Source organism: Erithacus rubecula (assembly GCF_903797595.1).
Source record: "Erithacus rubecula genome assembly, chromosome: 11".
Classification (NCBI taxonomy): Eukaryota; Metazoa; Chordata; class Aves; order Passeriformes; family Muscicapidae; genus Erithacus; species Erithacus rubecula.
The window spans coordinates 22,302,040-22,320,036 of NC_136663.1; the positions used below are offsets into that span (position 1 = coordinate 22,302,040).

Genomic DNA, 17,997 nt, shown 5'->3' on the forward strand with positions numbered 1-17,997 from the left:
AACAAACTGATAAAAAGCCCCCAAACCACCCGACTTTCCCCCCCCCACTTCTTTTCTTTCTCAGACTGATGTTTTCAGTCCTTCAGCGCGACTGCCGCCTCCTCCCTGCGGCCGGCCCCGGCTCCTCCGACGGCTTGGGCGCCCTCAGCTGCCCGGGGGCGGCGGGAACCGGCGGGCACAGGGCAGCCCCTCCCCTCATGGAGACCCCCTCACAGCGACCTCCCTCAGAGATTCCCCTCAGAGACCCCCTCACAGAGACCTCCGCTCAAAGACTCCACCACCCCCTCCCAGCGCCGGGCATCGGCTCTTCACGGACAGTAAGCGAGACATTAAGCGAGGTAACCAAGGTTCCGTGTTCTCCCCGCCCTGTGGGGAGGAGCCGTGGCTGTCTGTGGACAGACTAACGCGTTGTTGTCTTTGGAAATGCTGCAGAACACTTTAGTGCTAAATACCACAGAAGTGCCTCCTACCCTGGAAGTAAACACAGCCTTTCTGGGCTGCATGGCACCAGCAATCCATTTGTGGCAAATGGTTGGTCCCTGGGATCAGATATTATCACAGTGGCCAAGGTAGAGGAAACAGGTATGAGTAAGGTAGAGGTGATGGCTTTGCATCCCATTTTTCACTCTCAAAGAAATGAGTGCAATGCAGAGAGAAATGTGCAGTTTATGAATGCAAGCAGTAACATGCTGCTTGTGAATTTTGCAAGCTCACAAGAACTCTTCTGAGCAGTGGTGTATTTCCCACATCAAAATTTACTTTGAGCATGTGGCAGTGCAGGTATTCACCATTCCCTGACACAAAACTCACCTTCAGCATCCCAACAGGCCAGGTGTCAGCAGGATTAAACAAAACAAGCAGGCTCAGTGTCACTCTAGAGGTAGTAAATTCTAAAGTTACAGGTGTAAACCCTTCCTTTTTAAAGGACATTTCTTAATGTGTCAAATACCCCTTACTTGCAGCATGATTCACAGTCAAAAATCCTTGAGGGATTTGGACATGGGCCCAGAGCAATTGGGAAGACAAATACTAGTGTGAGAGCAGTACTGGAAGCAATCCTGGCATCACGACTCCCTGGAGCCATGTAGATTTGATTTCTTCAGAGGAACTTGGTGTGATACCTTTCAATTTGGCTGAGGCAGGCATTTTTCATAGAAAATCAGGTAAGTTGCAGACATTGACAGCCAGTGGCATCACCCTGGACCTTACAGTGGTAAGTACCTGCTCACTTTTCCTTCTGTTCATTGCTCATGTGCATTAAGCAGCAGCTTGTGAGCCTTTGGCTTTCTGCTGGAAGCTTTTGAGGCATAGATAGAAGATCTATTGCACTGTCGAGGGAAACTGGTTGTATCTTCAGCACTTTTACAGCCTAAAATGTTCTTGGGAATGACTGTAAAGCAATTTGCCTCTTTTAATATTCAAGGCTATCACCTTTTCCTGTGATTTATGTGAGATGGCAGAGTGAAACTGAGGTGAATCTTAACAGGGCACAGTGTGGGTACTGCAGGAAGGGATCTTCAGAGCATGGCATCTACATCAAAGTGGATTGATCCTCTGCATTTCACAGGGAATGCAGTGGGCCACAGCTCTGGGTGTGCCTTCCAGCTGTCCTTGCTGGGGCTGTGCCTGGGGGAAAGCTCCAGCAGTAAGGAATTGACTGCTGCTGGCTCTGAATGCATTCCTGATGCCTTGCCTGGTGTCCAGTGTGTTCTGCTGTCATGCAGTGACAAATTGTACTGCTGAATACTTGAGGGTTGTATTTTACAAAAAAAAAAAAAAAAAAAAAAAAAAAAGAAGAGAGCCAATAGCCAAAATACATTTTAATTTATTAAATTAAATCCAGTCCATTTGATAAAATACAATCTTATTATATTACCAATCTGTTTAAACCTGGGTCATTTTTTTAAAGAAATACAGTCAAGAAGAGATAATAGACAATTTCCTTTTTACATGTTTTTTTCCCTTGCTGTTAATAAAGTCCAGTATTGAAGTGAACTTAAATTGTTTGAACAAAACTGTTAAAAACATTATAAAGAGATTAAACAAGCAGACAGAATTCTTAGAAACATCTAACATGCAAAACTTTTAGCACGGTTTGAATGCTCCAAATGAATTTCCTGAAAAATGAATTTCTCAAAAAATGAATTTCCTGAAAAATTGTTTTGGCAAGCACTGGGATTACTGCAGGTTTCTCCAAGGATGAGTGTGGGCAGAGCCATCCCTTGTCCCAGGCAAATGCAGCTTACTGCAGGAGTTCCCTATTCTGGTGGTTGTGTTCTGTCCCACTAGAGTGAACATGGATGGCACCATTACATTCTCACATAATGCAGTGAGAAGATGCTGTCTGCATGTACTGCAAGTACAAGTCACACACCAACTGCTCAAAAATTGTTCTTAGGAGAATTATCAGCAATGCAAATGTTTTTGCAGAATCCCCCAAATTCATCAAATTTGCCTTAGACTTCATCTAGTAAGAAAGTCAAGTAAAAATCCTCCTGTGTTAAAGTTTCATTACAGATGAATGAATATCTGATCACTGTTCAAGTCTGAGGATAGTTTCCCTTTGTTCTGGACAACACGCATGTGTTGCAAACACAAAGTAAAAGTTTTTCATTTTTTTCCCAAAATAATTAGTAAATCCATTAAATAAGCAGTAGACTAATTATATTGCATAAGTTATCGAAATAGAAATTGTAAAGTCTCAATGAACAAAGGCTAAAAAAATGTTTCTTAGAACACATGTACCTCAGCAAAAGTTAAATGCACAGCAGTCTAAAAAAATCAGCTTCAGAACAATGACACTTGAAACAGCCTATCTTAAAAATGACAGATGGCTTACATTCTACATTACATTTTTCTAAAGAAGAATTTCTAAGTAACATTCACTTGTGGTTGCTCCTAGCATTAGCATTACCAATATACAGGCGATAATTTAGGAATTTCAAGGCAATATTTTCCACCTTGCATATGCAAAGAGTTAACATTTATTAAAAGTATAAGCATATCCTTTTCATTAAAGGATCACAAATTGCTTTAGGTAAAATCCATGTACAATATTTACAGTCACCCTAACAGCTATACAAATTACGTAAGTATCTCAGATCCTCTGGAGGAGTCTGGTGGGTGCCTGGCTGTATCCCTGCACTCCACTCTAAACCACTCTGGTGCACTGCTGTCAGTGCTATCTCCTAGAGTTCAGTCCTCTCTTGCTCCTGCATCAGCTCTCCAGTTTTGGAAATATGCAGCTTCCCTGTCTTACAGGCCCAAGACACTGCATGTGCCAGATTTATTTTAGAGTTCAGTGACATCTGCTTCCTCCAGCTTCTAGAACAACTCTGGAAGTTCAGACCAGCCCCTTTGAAGCTGTGCTTTCTGCTGATGCTATTTGAGGTCCTACTCCCAAAACCCCCCAGGAAGTTCAGAAGTCAGCCAGACTACTCCCTGTCTTTCAGTGGCCTATTTAGAGGGTGTTGCTAAATAAAACTGGTTTGGGTTTTAATTATCCATCCTGCTTGCAACTATATTCCTCCTACCCTATGTATTTCTGAGTAGGGACGTTGCCTGCAATCCTGCCCAAAGTCAATCTCCTAATGTGACGCCAGCTGGCATAGCAATGAACCTGCTCCTGTGAAAAACTAGGTCACTCCTCGCAGCGTTTTGCCAGTTCTGAACCCAGCGCTTTGCGGTTGTTGTGTTAACAGAAAGTGTGTGTGCATATCATTAATCACTGGAGCTGCTTTTGAGAACACCGGCTCTTTGATCTTAACACCCCTCATGAAAATTGCATAGTGGTACATCTAAACAGACACTCTGCGTTTCAGCTGCCTGGGGGCAAGGAGGCTCCAGGTTCACACGTTGAGGATCCGTGATGGCGCCTGGAAAACAGCAGAAGGGTTGGGGGAGAATCTGGTCTTCACATCTGGGATCTAGTGGGGTGAGGAAAGGAGAAAGCATTAGTGTGACACAGGATACAACTGTCTAGGGAATTTGAGGGGCCTGGGGGGTTGTGAGGATCTATCTGCTCTCCCTGTAACCACTACCCCAGTGTTGGTCCATGGCTGGCCATCAGTGAGACTGGCCTTGCTGTGCAGGGTGGTTCAAGGGCAGGTGTGATGCTGGGCCAACGAGGAGGGACTTGGTTGTAACCCGGCCCTTGGACCTTGAGATATGTGGTGTGATGGGGATAAGCATGGCTGGGTAGGCCTTGGCTGGACCCAGCCTTTGCAAGGTGAAGAGCTGCCCCTTCACAAAGCTCTGCTGGAAAACACTCTACAAGCATCACAGCAAATTCACTGATGGATGGGTGCTGGATTTAAGTGAGAGGAATTACACTGATATGTGTCTGGTCTTTAAATTTTTGGTGAATGCCATCCAGGCTCCATCAAAATGTTCCACTGTAATGCTTTATGGGGCCACAGTCTTTGTCTGCTGTGAATAAAGGTGCAGATCTGCAGGACCCAAAGGAGAAAAACTGGTTACTGGACATGCCAGGCTGTTAAACTGCAAGGACTTGGATAAGGATGTAAACTTCTCACGCCTGGAAGAAGGGCAGAGATAACAATGGTTGCTTTCTCTGATGTCTGTGGAATCAGAATTTCGTGCATTATGTAGCCCCTGTAGATGTACTGAAGCATGAAGGACACCTGGATGCTTCTGTCATCCTGAATGCTGAAAACACAAAGGATTTTATATAGGACTGGCTGTAGATTTGCATCCATCCCAGGACTCAGGGTGAATCTGGCCATAAAACATGAAAGGGTCGAAAGCTCTGCTGGGTGTGCTGATACCATCCAAGCAGAGAAAGAAGTGCAAAACTACTAAAGAGAGTATAGGGAAACAGGGAAAACTATTGATCTCTGGTTGATGTTGTTTCATTGCTCTGATTTTTCCATTCCTCTGGGGATGCATCTGACACTAAGGAACAAGTGAGATGTCACAAACAGCATATGCACAGCTCAGTGGCTGTGTAGACAGAGTCCTACACACAGGCTGTCAGGACACACCATAAACCTGATTCCCATGTCTGGCAAAGCCCAGGGCTTCAGGTAAGAGGGAAAGTCCTAATGGCCAGAAAGAGTCTCACTTCTCTTTGGACTGGTGGCTCCTTGGTACCATTCTTCATTCCTGGCTACACCTTTGCCATGCTGTCTGTTATATTGTGATGGTGCCCTCGGGCTCCAGGACATGGGACCTTTGCTTGCATGGTTCAGAGTGCAGTCAGTGTCCTTGGTAGCATGTGTTTGTGTCTAGGATTCTAGTTTTCTCTTTCCTTTCCTCAAGAACTGGGATAGGGACTTTCAGGGGGTTATCTAGGACCCCCTTCTTTGCATCCTATCTGACAAATTGGAAAACACTGTATTTTGACTCCCTAGGGTCAAAATGCAAAATTAAATTAACAAGGGTCAAATACAAGGCTTAAGGGTTTAATGCAAAGTCTATCCTCATTGCTGCACCTCAGTAAACAGCCCAGACTATTCAGAGCAAGGAGGAAGTTTTGGTTAGGTTTGCAAATTCTGTTTTGCCTGAGGTCACTGTCCCACTTTCAGCAGAGCTGGCTATACCCACCATGAGCCTTGTTGCAGCAGTGTGCCAGCAATCCTCTGCGGAGGAGGCACTTGACTGTCTGCTGATTAAACACTTCTTCCTTGTCCCCTCCAAGGCAAAGATTTACTTTTCACATGTGGCCCTGGAGTAGCTGCTGGTACCTCTGCTGGCACAGCACACTGCGGCTGGGGAGTTCAGCCCCGGCCCTGGCTCTGTGTTCTGAGTCATTCAGTGCAGCCTGTGAACAATTCCTGTGGTTGGCTGGGAGGTGCTGTTCTCCTTGGTGGTCTAATGCAAAATGCAGCTACAACAGAGCCCTGTCAGTGTGCTCTTTCCTTTCTTCTGGGAACAGGGAGTGTGGGGGCCCCTGTCAGGGAAAATGCTGAGCACAGAATGTTTCCTCATGGCATTTTCAGTAGCACATGTATTTCACAAGAAAATTATCTTTGCTGGCATAGAGAAACTCACAGAAAAAAACTGTACAAACTCACAGGAAAATCCCAAATACTCAGGGCTGTGCAGTTTGGCTGTTCATCACAGCTGTATCCTCCTTGGCATTCATAGTGGGGGCAGCTTCTGCCCACATCAGCAAGGGGGAGTTTTGTGCTGTCTGGGCAGGTGCTGTTCCTTAGGCAGTGATCTGCGAAGATTCCCAGGCAAACACCTGTGCCCAGAGGCTGAATCTCACTCTGTAACCCTAGTGCTAGTCCACACTGACTGCTCCAAGTTAGTGCAGAAGGTGTTAGTGGCACCTTACGCACAGAGGTGATGACGCACACCTTGTACATAAGGCATCCAACTGAGGATCCAACTTGAACCTTCTGTCATGCAGTTCAAAATCTCTGTCTCAGGTTGAATTACGATTGTCTAGCATGCTTTTCTGAAGGCAAGGGATGGCCACATTACCTAATGGGCAGTGATAAAACAGTTGTCAACGAGGATGTGGCTTTATCCTACATGCACCATATAGCAACCAAATACAAGAAGCTCCTGATGTGTACTTTTGGGCATTATTCACATTGACTTTAGGACTTTTAAAAACTGCTAATTACCTTAAAGTCTGCCTTGTAGCTTGTCTCTTGAACAAAATGGTCTTCTGGGATAATGAAGCCTTGTTTTGACTTTATAGGCTTGGATGGTTTTGCTCCAGTCCATGGGCGATACTCTTGTCTGAAATGAGATTGTCAAAACAGAAGAACTCGTAAAAGACAACATTCTCACAGGGTTTTTCTTTCTGCTCAGAGTGGTTGCAAAGCCAGAAGGCAAGGTAGGTTACAATCAGCTGGCAAGGTTGATCTTGTCTGAGGCATATCAAGAATAAAAGAACTGAGCCTAGCACCCTGTTTCTCTCAGAAAGCCCAGAATGAAAGATGGAACAGGGCACAGACTGGGCTAGCTGATTTCCCTCACTTAACTCTTCTCTTTTTCCTACAAAGTGTGCTCTCTCCTGGAGGTCATTGATGCTTTTTTTCCTGGATAAGAAGTCAGGGTGACTTTCTGCATGCCAGCCCACTGACCACTTACAATGTAAAACATTGTCTGGCACACTGGCCACTTACACTGTAAGACACCTTGGTCTGGTGTGTGGCCCTCACACATGCCAAGAGCCTGCTGATGGTGACACGCTTGGCTGTGGCTCTCAGCAGCAGGCATTTGCCAGTGTGTGCTGTGCTGCACAGCTGTGGCAGCTCAGTCTGAAATGCATCCAAAGGGAGACACCTCTCAGCTGGCAGATGCTTACGCTGATGATTTTCCTTCAGATGGGGGAAAGTGCTTTAAATCTGCATGATAATGCCTGAGAATGCTTTGCTGCTCCAAGAATAAGTCAGCCAAGGGTCATCTGAGAAATGGGAGCAGAGACTTCACTGAGAAAGGGGCAGCACCTTTTAAGAGCATCAAGGAACAGCACTGCAGGGTCTGCTTAGTTCAGCTGCCAGCTCCCTTCTGCAGCTTTGCCTCTGCTCCTCTGCACCCCTTGTCACAAACAGGCCTCACTAATGCCCTTGACACTAGGACTTTCTGGATGCTACAGTAGCAGCCAACTGAGCTATCTTGTTGCTCAGAGGAAGACAGAAGTCTGCACTGTTTGTGTGTGTATCTCTGGCAACCAATTCAGGCAGCTTCTGTAGCAAAAGGAGAGGTGACTAACTGAGATATGACAATCTTATTTTCATACCCTGGCATGGTTCAATAACCACATTTTACTATCTGCTTATACACAGATCAAGGGGTAAGACTGAAGCTTGTTTTAATGTGTCAAGCTTATATTTGATCACAGCCTTTCTGAGTTTCATTTTTCCAAGCATGCTATTTGCTATATTTGTAACAGCTGCAAATTCCTCTTTTAAATATCTAACTTAAAGTGCACCAGTGTGGAATATTATTTTAGAATGCGTAGTTTGGACTTGATCCTTTCAGTATATTATGGATAATGTCCTGTGGAAGAATTTCCTGGTGTTGGAAAAAAAAGCCAGGCCCCTGTCAGGACTGTCTATGTGCATTGCAAACCTTGTTTATAATCAGTTTGTTCTTGCTGTCCTGAGCTGCCACCTTCTGCCTTCTCTACACCATGCTTGGGCCTGCTCAGGCAGCAGCTGAGTGCCCAGGCAGCTCCCCTGGTGCTGGTGGTGGCATTCCTGCTCCCTTCCTGTGACACCTCAGGATAAGGCAGCGCTTTTGAAGAAAGGTAATTTTGGCCAAGCAATGCCCCAAGAAGACAACCTTTCAGCAGGGAATCCCAGATGTGAATGAAAGCTGAGTTAAATCTGACCTCTGTTCTGCTGCACAGCCAGAGGGAAGGCCCAGCTACTGGGCAAAATACCAGCAAAATGGTACAAAACCATCAGTTACATCCCCGCAGTTTCTAGGAACTGGAACCTGCTGCTCCACATAAAGCCCAATTTCCTCAAGAATGCTGGTGGCATTGATTCCTAACCATTCATCCTTGTGCTGACTGGTCTCCCTGCTGCAGTGGAGTGTGTCTCCAGCTTTCAATGAATGACTGTGTTGCCTGCCTGTGCAGCCAACTCTGTCTCGATGCTTTATAGCAGATCATTTGCTGATTTGGCATGCCCCCAAATACAGTCCTTTTAGATCACAAGACCCTCATTTTGGCTGGAAGTCAAACCATTCTCCTCTCAGCCTGGATAGTCAAAACTATTTTTGAGGCACCTACATGCACTGAGGAATTGCTCCCCACAGAATCAGAAACATAAGGGCAGATACAGTCATGGCCCACACCACAGCAGTATTTATGACCTGGAACTGGGATTTTCCTCTAAAGGAACCCAGAACTCTGAGCCAAAAGTGAAGGGCAGAGCAAAACAGAGACAGCTTAGCTCCTTTTGGGAGCTGAAGTACTTAAAACAAGAAAGAAATATTATAACCTTTGGTCAAGAAAGTGCAGCTCACTAAATTTGCTCTGCCTCTAAACTTGCAGGACATGTTCCCATCTCCAGCTGCATAGCCAAGAGCCAGAAAGAACATGAGCCCAAATATCAGTCTGGTGACCTGACTAGAAATCAGTCTTGGAGTCATCAGTGGAGTCAATCTGATCAAAGCCTGGGGAAGAGGAATGACCTGTTTTTAATGTCACTTAGTGTAAGATGTCAAGTGACAAGATCAGTGACTGTCTTCCCCTTTGTACCATGTGTAGTGTGTCAGCCAGCTGCTGCTGGGAATGAGCATGTAAGACTGACTGTTGCTGCTGGAGATAGTAATCTTCATCCTTCCCACTGCACCCCTCTCCTCCTCCCCTTGTGCCTGGACAGCAGCATTGTCAGGTTACTTTGGGACTGCAAGCACCTGCAGTGGAGGGAAACTCAGTGACCAGGCTCTCTTTAGGTTCTGTTCTGTCCTCCATTCTTACAACCTAGGGGTTGATTTTTGATCTCCATAAATAGAAATGACCCGGTGATACCTGAACTACTAAACTACTGGGGTTGTGAAAGACCTCTTGAGTAGCACACAGGCTTTAAAACAGTATGGATCAAAAGGGAAGGGCTGCTTTTTGTGTACTGCTGTTTCTTTACCTCTAACTCATTCTAGGAACAATTAAAAAATAGCTTTTTGCATGTGGGTTGCCACAGTGCTTTGATCATATAAATCACTGCTTTTTCAACTGTTTCTTTGCTTTTTCTCAAAATCAGTTAATGGAGTCAGAGAAAAGGAATTTCTTTTGTAATGTGTGAGGATGTGTCTGCAGGGGAAGGTTTGAATCAGTGCAGTGTGGAGAATGAGGCTTGTGGCCTGCTGGGACAGTTTAACCCTGGTGGTGATGAGAGATGGAGGAAGTGTGGGAGTACAAATAATGCATAGGCTAGAAAACAAAAAAACCCCCAACACTGGAGTGTTAATTACCAGGGTGCTGTGATGAAGCCCAGCACTGCTGAGAGCTGTTTCACTGAGCTGGTGTTTATGTGCCACCTCCCCCTTGGGTGAGCAGGACTGCCTGTACCATGCTGATACAGCTGAGACAGGGAGCCAGGCAGGAGAGATGTCCCCACCAACATTCATCCTGTGGCCTTGCAGCCTTCAGAGTGTGACTTGGGAATGATGGATTTGGGATTGGTCTTTCTGTTCTTTCAGTGTCTGCTGCTGCTGTAGCTCAAGCTGCTGGATGCTGCAAACTGCACGATGACCAGCCTATGTGCTGCCTTCAGCTCTTCCCTTCCCCCATTCATGTACTCTGCTAATGTTTTCTGCTTTGCAGAGAAAGCTGTGTGCAAAATCCTTTTTATTTCACTGACCTAGTGAAAATCTAGCCCAAAAAGCTTTTTAATTTCACCGAGGTAGAGGGCACTTCTGTTAGGCATAGGGAGGCAGACAGTGGGAATCCCAATAGTGCTGTTTGCAGTGCTGGGGCTGCTGTTTCCATACAGATTTATCTTCAGCATTGATAGTCACACACCACCAATGCCAGAACAGTTGTCATTTTAATACCTCATCTTTATGTCACAGTTTGCTTCGCATGATTAATTATCAGTGGTGGTTCTGAGCCACTGCATAACATTTCTTATTTAAGAATGGGAGAAAAAGGCTCATTCTGTAATAGCTGACCATAACTGAAAGCTATGCTGCCTGACCTAGTCTGTGTTCATCCTTCTGCCCTCTTCCTTCTCATACCCAGCACACCAGTGAGAATTAAACAGCATAATGAACATTCTTCCAAATTTCCCTTTAGAAGCAAACTTGTGTGCACAGCTAGGGGTGCCTGTTATTTTCTTCTGAAAGTACAAACTACTCTAGATGTCCCCCGGGGAAGCCAGACTGGTGTGGGAGAGGTTATGGCAGAAGGTGTGGGGTGTGAAATGTCTCCCTGTTTGCATCACAGCTCTTCACAGGCTACTGCCAGGGCCATGCAACTGGTTTGCCCAGGCAGAGCTGGGCAGCCAGCATGCTCTCCCAAGGGACAGGCTAAGTCCACTTGTTGGCAAAGACCTCCATAGGTCAGGGAGGGTGCTATGATGTCACCTGGCAAATGGAGGATTGCAAACGTTCCAAGTGATGGTCACAGTGAGACTCTGCATGACAAACAAAGTCAGGATAATGGAGCCATTAAACTGCTTCTCCTCTGAGCTGTGTCAGACCCTGGTGGGGTGCCCTTCCAACCCTTGGACAGGGGCAGATTGTGCCCATTCTCCCATCCAGCCAAAGAGTCCAGCCTGACAACAGAAATGAGGGAAAGGCTGAAGGAGGGGGGAAAAATAGAGGGGTAGAGAAAAGGCATAGCACAAAGGTAGAGAGATCAGTGCACAGGAATTACAGAGGAGGAAAAGAGAAGCCACCTGGATATTTCCTGTCTCCACTCTCATGTCCAGTAAGGTCAGGCAGTACCTGGAGCTGTTCGTAAGTCACAAGAAGGAAGCAACAGCAAAAAGACTAGAATGAAAGTACAATACCAAATCCCTAAGACTCAAGCTGTTATCTTAAGGTGAGTTTTAGGGGCTTGCTTTGCTCACGGGCAGATGCCCAAGGAAGAAACACTTATACTGGTGTGATAGAACAGGCATCCCTTTTATCAGAACTATGTGACTGGGGATGTGTGGGTAGGTCTGAGGGTCTTGAGTTCTGCCATTCACCCACTTTCCATTCTTTCACTCTAATCTAAGGCCAAGTGAACTTTGAGTGGAGGAAATTCTTCCTACTTTAAGAAAACGTCTTTGAATCCCGCATTTCAGTTCTACAGCATAGTCTGCAAAACAGACACTCTCTCTTGAGCCTCTATTCCCAGCCCTGTTGTGTCTCTCCTCACACACCTGTGTCCCTCCAAGCCCTTTCTGCCCCAGCCAGGCTATGCTGTGCACAGTGAGTCCTCTGGATCTATCCCAAAGCCTGCACCAAGCAAGCTTACTTCTTAAATAGCATAAAAATCAAGGGCTTGAGTATTAATTTCCCCAAGCAGCAAGATACTTAAGAATGTAAAGATAACTGTAAGTCTTGATTATAAAAGATTTACTGCTATTATTGAGGATAAGCATGCCTTTAAAGATCTTGCTGGATTAAGGATGGAGCTCCTCACACAGAGTACTATTAACCCTGCCAGCTCAGGTGCATGCCCTGGTCCCATACATTGCTGAACACAATTTTCTGCACAGCTGCAGAAAACTGCAACAAGATGCTTTTCAAAGTGAAGGAGTCACTACAGTTCACTTTGTTTTTCCACACAAGCACTATTTGAAAGCAGATGAATGTACAGACAGCCAAGTAAGACTCTCTCTGAGTGCATCCAAAGTTATGGGAAAGTGTAATTCCTCTTCATTCTGTGGTATCCCTCCTGGTGGGGGAATGTCTGCTTCATGCTCATGTAATGGAATGTGCTGAATATTTGTGCAAGAAGAAGGAAACTCAGTTTGCTGAGGTATTTTCCACCTGCTATTCCCAAAAATCATGAGCAATGGTTCAACAGGCACCTTTCTCCTTAATTACTCCAGCTCATTATAAGGTTTAACTTCACCAGAACAACATGGCTGACTCTGGGTGAGCAGAAGACCCTCCTGATCTCAGGACCCCAGTTTGGTCTTACTCACTGCTATGCCTCCCAAGTGCTCTTGAATCTCACACCTGCTTAAAATACCTGTCATGGAAACTTCAATTGCAGTGACTGGGCTCTGCTCAGGGCCTGCATTGTATGTGTATGCAGAAATTTGCAGTCATCTCTCAGCTCCCCGAGTGCCAGTACAAGTAAAGATGATGGGGGGGGGGGAAAGAGGCAAAACAACTGCTTACAGCTCTGGTGCAACGTTTTCACTTACACACCTGAAGTGCTTTCCAAAAGCTGGCAGGTTACTGAAGGGAAAACTGATGTCTGTAGTGATTTATAGTCTAGCCTTGAACAGGGTTCTCCTCCCATAAATACTGGCCCTGGCAGAGAGGCTGTGCCTTCATCCCTGGTGCTTTCTAACAAGGCAAGAAGATGACATCCAGAGAACAGAGCCAGGTGGGAATACCTGCTGACAGCACCAGCTTCTCTCATCCTCTGTTAAGGGAGCTAAGTAAAGCACTTCTCTATTTCTAGAATATCTGCTCAATGCAATCAAGACCTAGTAGTACAATTAATTGTGTGCAAAGCCAAAATTACACAGCACCTGCAACTTACTGCTGAAGGGACAAGTCACTTCTGTGACGCCAAAGGACAAACCCTTGGGAAGGTGCAGAGAAGTCACTCAGCACTTTCTTCTGCTTCCTCCAGCATCAGTAAGGTGTAATCTACTGCAACCCACTGCAGCAGTCCCCCCTTTTCACAGTTGGAGCACATCCCATTTTAGCCTTTCAAGTGCAGCTTGTATTGATTTGCCTTGGCCTTGTGTGCCTGAGCTCCCACAATGCAGCCCTATTTGGTTTGACTTCATTCAGACCCCACAGAACTTCAGCCAAAATTGAGGGACTGGGGGGAGACAGAAGCTGCCCAAAGATCTAGGGATACAGTGCAATAGTTTGTAGGGTAGGCAGTTGTGCTGTCCTTCCACCTTTTATTCAGTTATTTTTTCAAAATACAAAAAATCTTTGCTTCCTCAGGAGTACAGGTATTTTTCTAACACCCCCTCCACCTCCATCTTTATTCTGGCCATAGATAGATTCCTCCAGTCTCAGTCACTAATCCCAGAGGTTTATTTTGTTCTGGGAAATGCCAGGTCATGCTGACCAGCTTCACTATGTACAGTTTTGTGTGCAGTTATGTTTCCTTCTGAGCTTAAAGGAGAGTGAAGAATGAAGTCTCACAGGAGCATTGCACTGATACACAAAAGCACATCAAATGGTGCTGAATGCTCCAGGGGACTCAACACTACACTTGGGTGAATGCTTCACAGAAACAAACACAACAGGCTGTCACAGTCAAAATTCCTGAATTAAAAATACCCAAACAAACTACAAAACCTAAAGAAATCCCAACACCTTACAGAGCAAAGCAAGAAAACCACTACTGCCATTATAAGCATGAAGTGGACCATGTATCAATGCCAACTCTTCTGCATTGTCATGTCCAATACAATTTTGATTGCTCTTTCCCACAAAGGAAGCCCAGGCAGCTGCTGAGACCTGACACAGTCACAAGGTACAGGTGGAGGTTAGTGACCAGCAGTGCCCACACTGCAGGAGCCAATCCTCCAGGAAGAGCCTCATGGTTCATGCCTGACCCAGCTGTGCACAGAACCTGCTGAAGCATCTGGAGCAGAGGACTCCAATGTTCCATTTCTTGCTCCTCTCTACTGTCTGCTGCAGTGTTCCCTGCCTGCATGTCTCTCATGCAGAACACTCTTCCTTTTTCCAACCCCCCAAAGACATCATGGGTTCACCAACCTCTTCCTCAGGACACTATGGGCTTTAATAAGGATAAATCCCCTTGCTCTACCTCTACCACAGGTGATGTGACTGCCCCGCTGCCCTCTCACTTTTGGGGGAGTACAGTCTACAAGTGAGGGAGATGCCTGTTGCCAGAGCATAGTAGGGCTGTGTATGGCCACCAAGGGACAGTTTAATAAACAAGGAGGGTATTTATCATCTTTGATACAGAGCAAGATGAAGAGTATCAACGCTTAATGGTACTGTTTGGCTACTACCTGAATATTGGACAGATGTCTGCAGACTGCAGTGCTGCCTTTGGAAAATAAGGTAAGAGGAGAGGAGTGAACTGTACTGGTTTTCATGGAAATGTCCTTGTGCATTGTGAGTGCTCAGCTTAGCAAAGGCAGGTGTGCTGTGATCACCCCTTCCCTGCTCCAGGCTGCAGGAATGCCATCACTGAAGCTACCACATACAGACCCAGTACCCCAATTGTAACTAATAATGAGTGTCACTATGCCAAGTACATGCTCAGTCTTAAAAAAAATTATACTTTTGGAGCCTGTGAAGCTATTGTGAACTTTCCTCCTGCTGCTTATTGTGACTCCTGTGTGCTCAGTGGTACAGTGAGTTAATTGCAATGCTGTACCAGGTGATAATCTTAAGAAACTATGGGAATTACTGAAATAAGGGAAAAGTGATTTGACTTATATAGATCTGTCTGCATCAGTTGTGTATCGTGCCTTCAAACAGCTTTTAAAGGTTTTATATGAGAATTTTTCTCTGACATGGCTGCCCTGGCTTATGTTTCCATCCTTGTCATTAACTGCTCATTCTTTCAGATATGAGTAGTTCCTCAACTACCTTGAAGTTTTACTTTTTGTAAAATTTGCTTTGGTTTGCATGTTGTTATGTTGCCCCAGCCAGTTCTTTGTCCTGTGATCTGTAAACTTCGATTATGGTAGCTGACAGCCTTGTGTAAGAACAGACAAGTCAGAGGGAAAGAAGGTGAGAGAAGGGACTCTGAGCACTTGAACAGCTATAAGAAAACTGTGGCTCTAATGCAGGCTGATGCAGCCTTTCTCTCAAGTCAGGCTGAAAAGGCAGGGTAGGCTTCAACAACGAGGTAGAGATGGATGTGTTTCTGAAAGATGAATCTTGCTAGCCTTGTTCTACACAGGTTTTTCTGAAGTAATTCCTCGCTGCTTTGAAATGGAAAAGTGCTTTGCCTCAAAACCAGTAATTACTCTGTGATTGTCCTGTGAGATGTGGCAAAGGAGAAAACAGCAGATAAATTCAAGCACTGCAGTTATCCTTTCAGAGTCTGCATGTTAACTGCACATAGCTGCCTGTGCAGGAGGAGTGGGATAAGCAATACTGCTGTGCAGGCTGGTAATCCTCCCTGAGGCCCCCAGTTTGTCTTAAAAGCACTGTGATAAATAATATAATGAATTGCAGTGATGAAGAGAAATGTCTCCTAGGTAGATAATAATAGGTAATAAGTGCTAAATGCTTGTGAATCAGTTAGAAAAAAAATAATTACTCTATTAGTATACCTCATAGGTATATTAAAACCTGCCAAACATCATTATGAGGGAGCATGTGGTAATAATATGAAACTGATACAATATTCAACAGCAGCACTCTAAGAGCTGAAATCCCTTGGAGCTCTCCTCTCATGGAGGATGTCAATAAGAACAAAAGTTGGTTTTAGGTGCGTCCCACCTGACTGCTTGTTCCAGAAAATAAGCATCTGTAATCGGTCATACTATTTAGAGGGAAAGGAAGACATCATTAAGATAAGTCACTTAATTTTTAAAGGCTCGAGACAAGTGGTTTGTGACAATTTTTTCCATTGCCCACTAGATGACATAGGGGATTATATTCTGCAAATGTCTTCTTGTCTGACTAATCTTTTGAGGCTGTAATTTGTCTCGCACTGAATGTCGCATTCCAGGAGTTTTAAAGGGAAAACGATGACAGCACTAAGGGCTACGGCTGTTGGGCACGGACGGGACGCGGGCAGCTCCGGCTGTCGGAGGTGCCGTGTCTCCCGGCAGCGGGTGGCAAAAGCGCTGCTGCGCCAGGGATGGCATCATGGATCCCACCCGGCGTGCGGGGCTGCTAGTGGTGCGCACCGAGGCGGCTCCGCTGCCCCGGCACGCAGAGGGACCGCCGGGGCCAGGCACCCGCCCGGGGCGTAAGACACGCTTTAAAGAACCGCACTTCCAAAAGCAGAAATCTGCTTCGGCGAAAGGCTGAGCCCGCCGGCGAGCCGGCAGTGCCCGTGCCCCTCCCCTCGGTGGCGGCTCCCCCGCGCCGCGGCCGCCCGCCGGCATCCCCGCCCCGCGCTGCGGAGGAGCGTCCCCCGCCCGCGGCAGAGCAGCCCCGGCTCGGGGCGGAGCGGAGCGGGGGCACGGCCGGGCCCGGTTACCTGTAGGAGGTGGTGTGGCCGCCGTCCGCCTGCGAGCGCGGCCGGAGCTGCTCGGGGCCGTCGACCGCCGGTCTCCCGCCGCCGCCGGGCAGGGCGCAGGCGGCGCGTCCCGGGGCGGGCTGGGGGGCGGCCCCGTCCCTCCCGCCGCCGCCGCCGCTACTGGCGCTGACCCAGGGGAAGTCGTCCCTCCTCGGGAGGGGCCACGCTCTGAAGTCCCGCCGGTACTGGGTCTCCGCCGCGAAGGGCTCTTCGGCGGGGACCGCCCGGCTCTTCCTGCGGCCGCTCGGCTTCCCGGCGGCGGCGTCCCGCGGGCGGCGCGCCGGGGCGGGCGGGCGAGCGCTGCCCCGCGGAGGCGGCCCGCCGCGCTGGGGCGGCCCGTCCTCCTGCTCCTCGATGTCCGAGTAGTTGTGGATGGTGAGCGGCACGGAGAGGTCGGACTTGTCCAGCTGGCTCCAGAAGCGGGCCAAGCAGCACACCCGGCTGATACAGGGCCAGGCCATGGCCGCGGCCGCAGCCCCCGCCTCGCCCGCAGCGGCGCCCGCGGCTCCGGCGCCCGCAGCCGGCCGCGCTCCCGGCTTCAGCCCTCATCGGCGGCAGCCCCTCCTCCCGCCGCCCCCTTCCCCGGTAACGACACCCCCTCGCCGGGATTACGGCCCGCACACGTGACCCGGCTGCCGGCGGGAGCCCCGTGCAGCGGCGGGGGCTGGCGCGGTGCGGAGCGCGGGGAGCGCGGCCGCCACCGGACCTTGCTGCCCCGGGGGCACCGGCTCTGCCCGTGCTCCTTCGGTCCCGGTGCTGTCGGTGCGTTAGGATCCGCTCCGCGCCCGGCAGCGCACTAGCGCGCCCGGTGACGGGCACCGGCCGGGCGAGGAACGCTGCTCCGCGCTAGCTGGCTGGTGCTGCTCAATTGTACTTCGAGGCAGCCGTAAACACTTATGATTAGAGAAAGCGTTTGTATGCGAAACCAGGCGCTTATAAAATAAGTGATCTGGCTGAGAAGAGCAGCCTTGTGCTGTTGGTTTCCAAGTGCTGCATACAAATCCCCACCTCTCATAATCCCCCTCCATTTACATTAACAGTTTAACCAATTCACTTTTAAAATACTACCTATTGATCAAAATCCAAACATCTATTATATATCTTAATATGGGACCTACATCCTTTACTGTTTGCTGGAGACTGCAAATTACAGCTTTCCTTTTGTACATTCAGGTTCAAAACCAAACAACCCGGACACA

General features: G+C 47.5%; 1 protein-coding gene across 1 annotated transcript; it reads right to left on the reverse strand.

Annotated features, from left to right (window-relative positions):
• Nucleotides 1-1,807: 1,807 nt before the first annotated feature.
• On the reverse strand, nt 1,808-17,731 carry MAP6D1 (MAP6 domain containing 1). Its single transcript, XM_079314742.1, has 3 exons — nt 16,760-17,731; nt 6,597-6,714; nt 1,808-3,926 (listed from the first exon to the last, which is right to left on the reverse strand). The coding sequence occupies exons 1-3, from the start codon at nt 17,257-17,259 to the stop codon at nt 3,849-3,851; spliced, it is 696 nt and encodes a 231-aa protein (XP_079170868.1). The 5' UTR covers nt 17,260-17,731; the 3' UTR covers nt 1,808-3,848.
• Between the last annotated feature and the right edge of the window lie 266 nt (nt 17,732-17,997).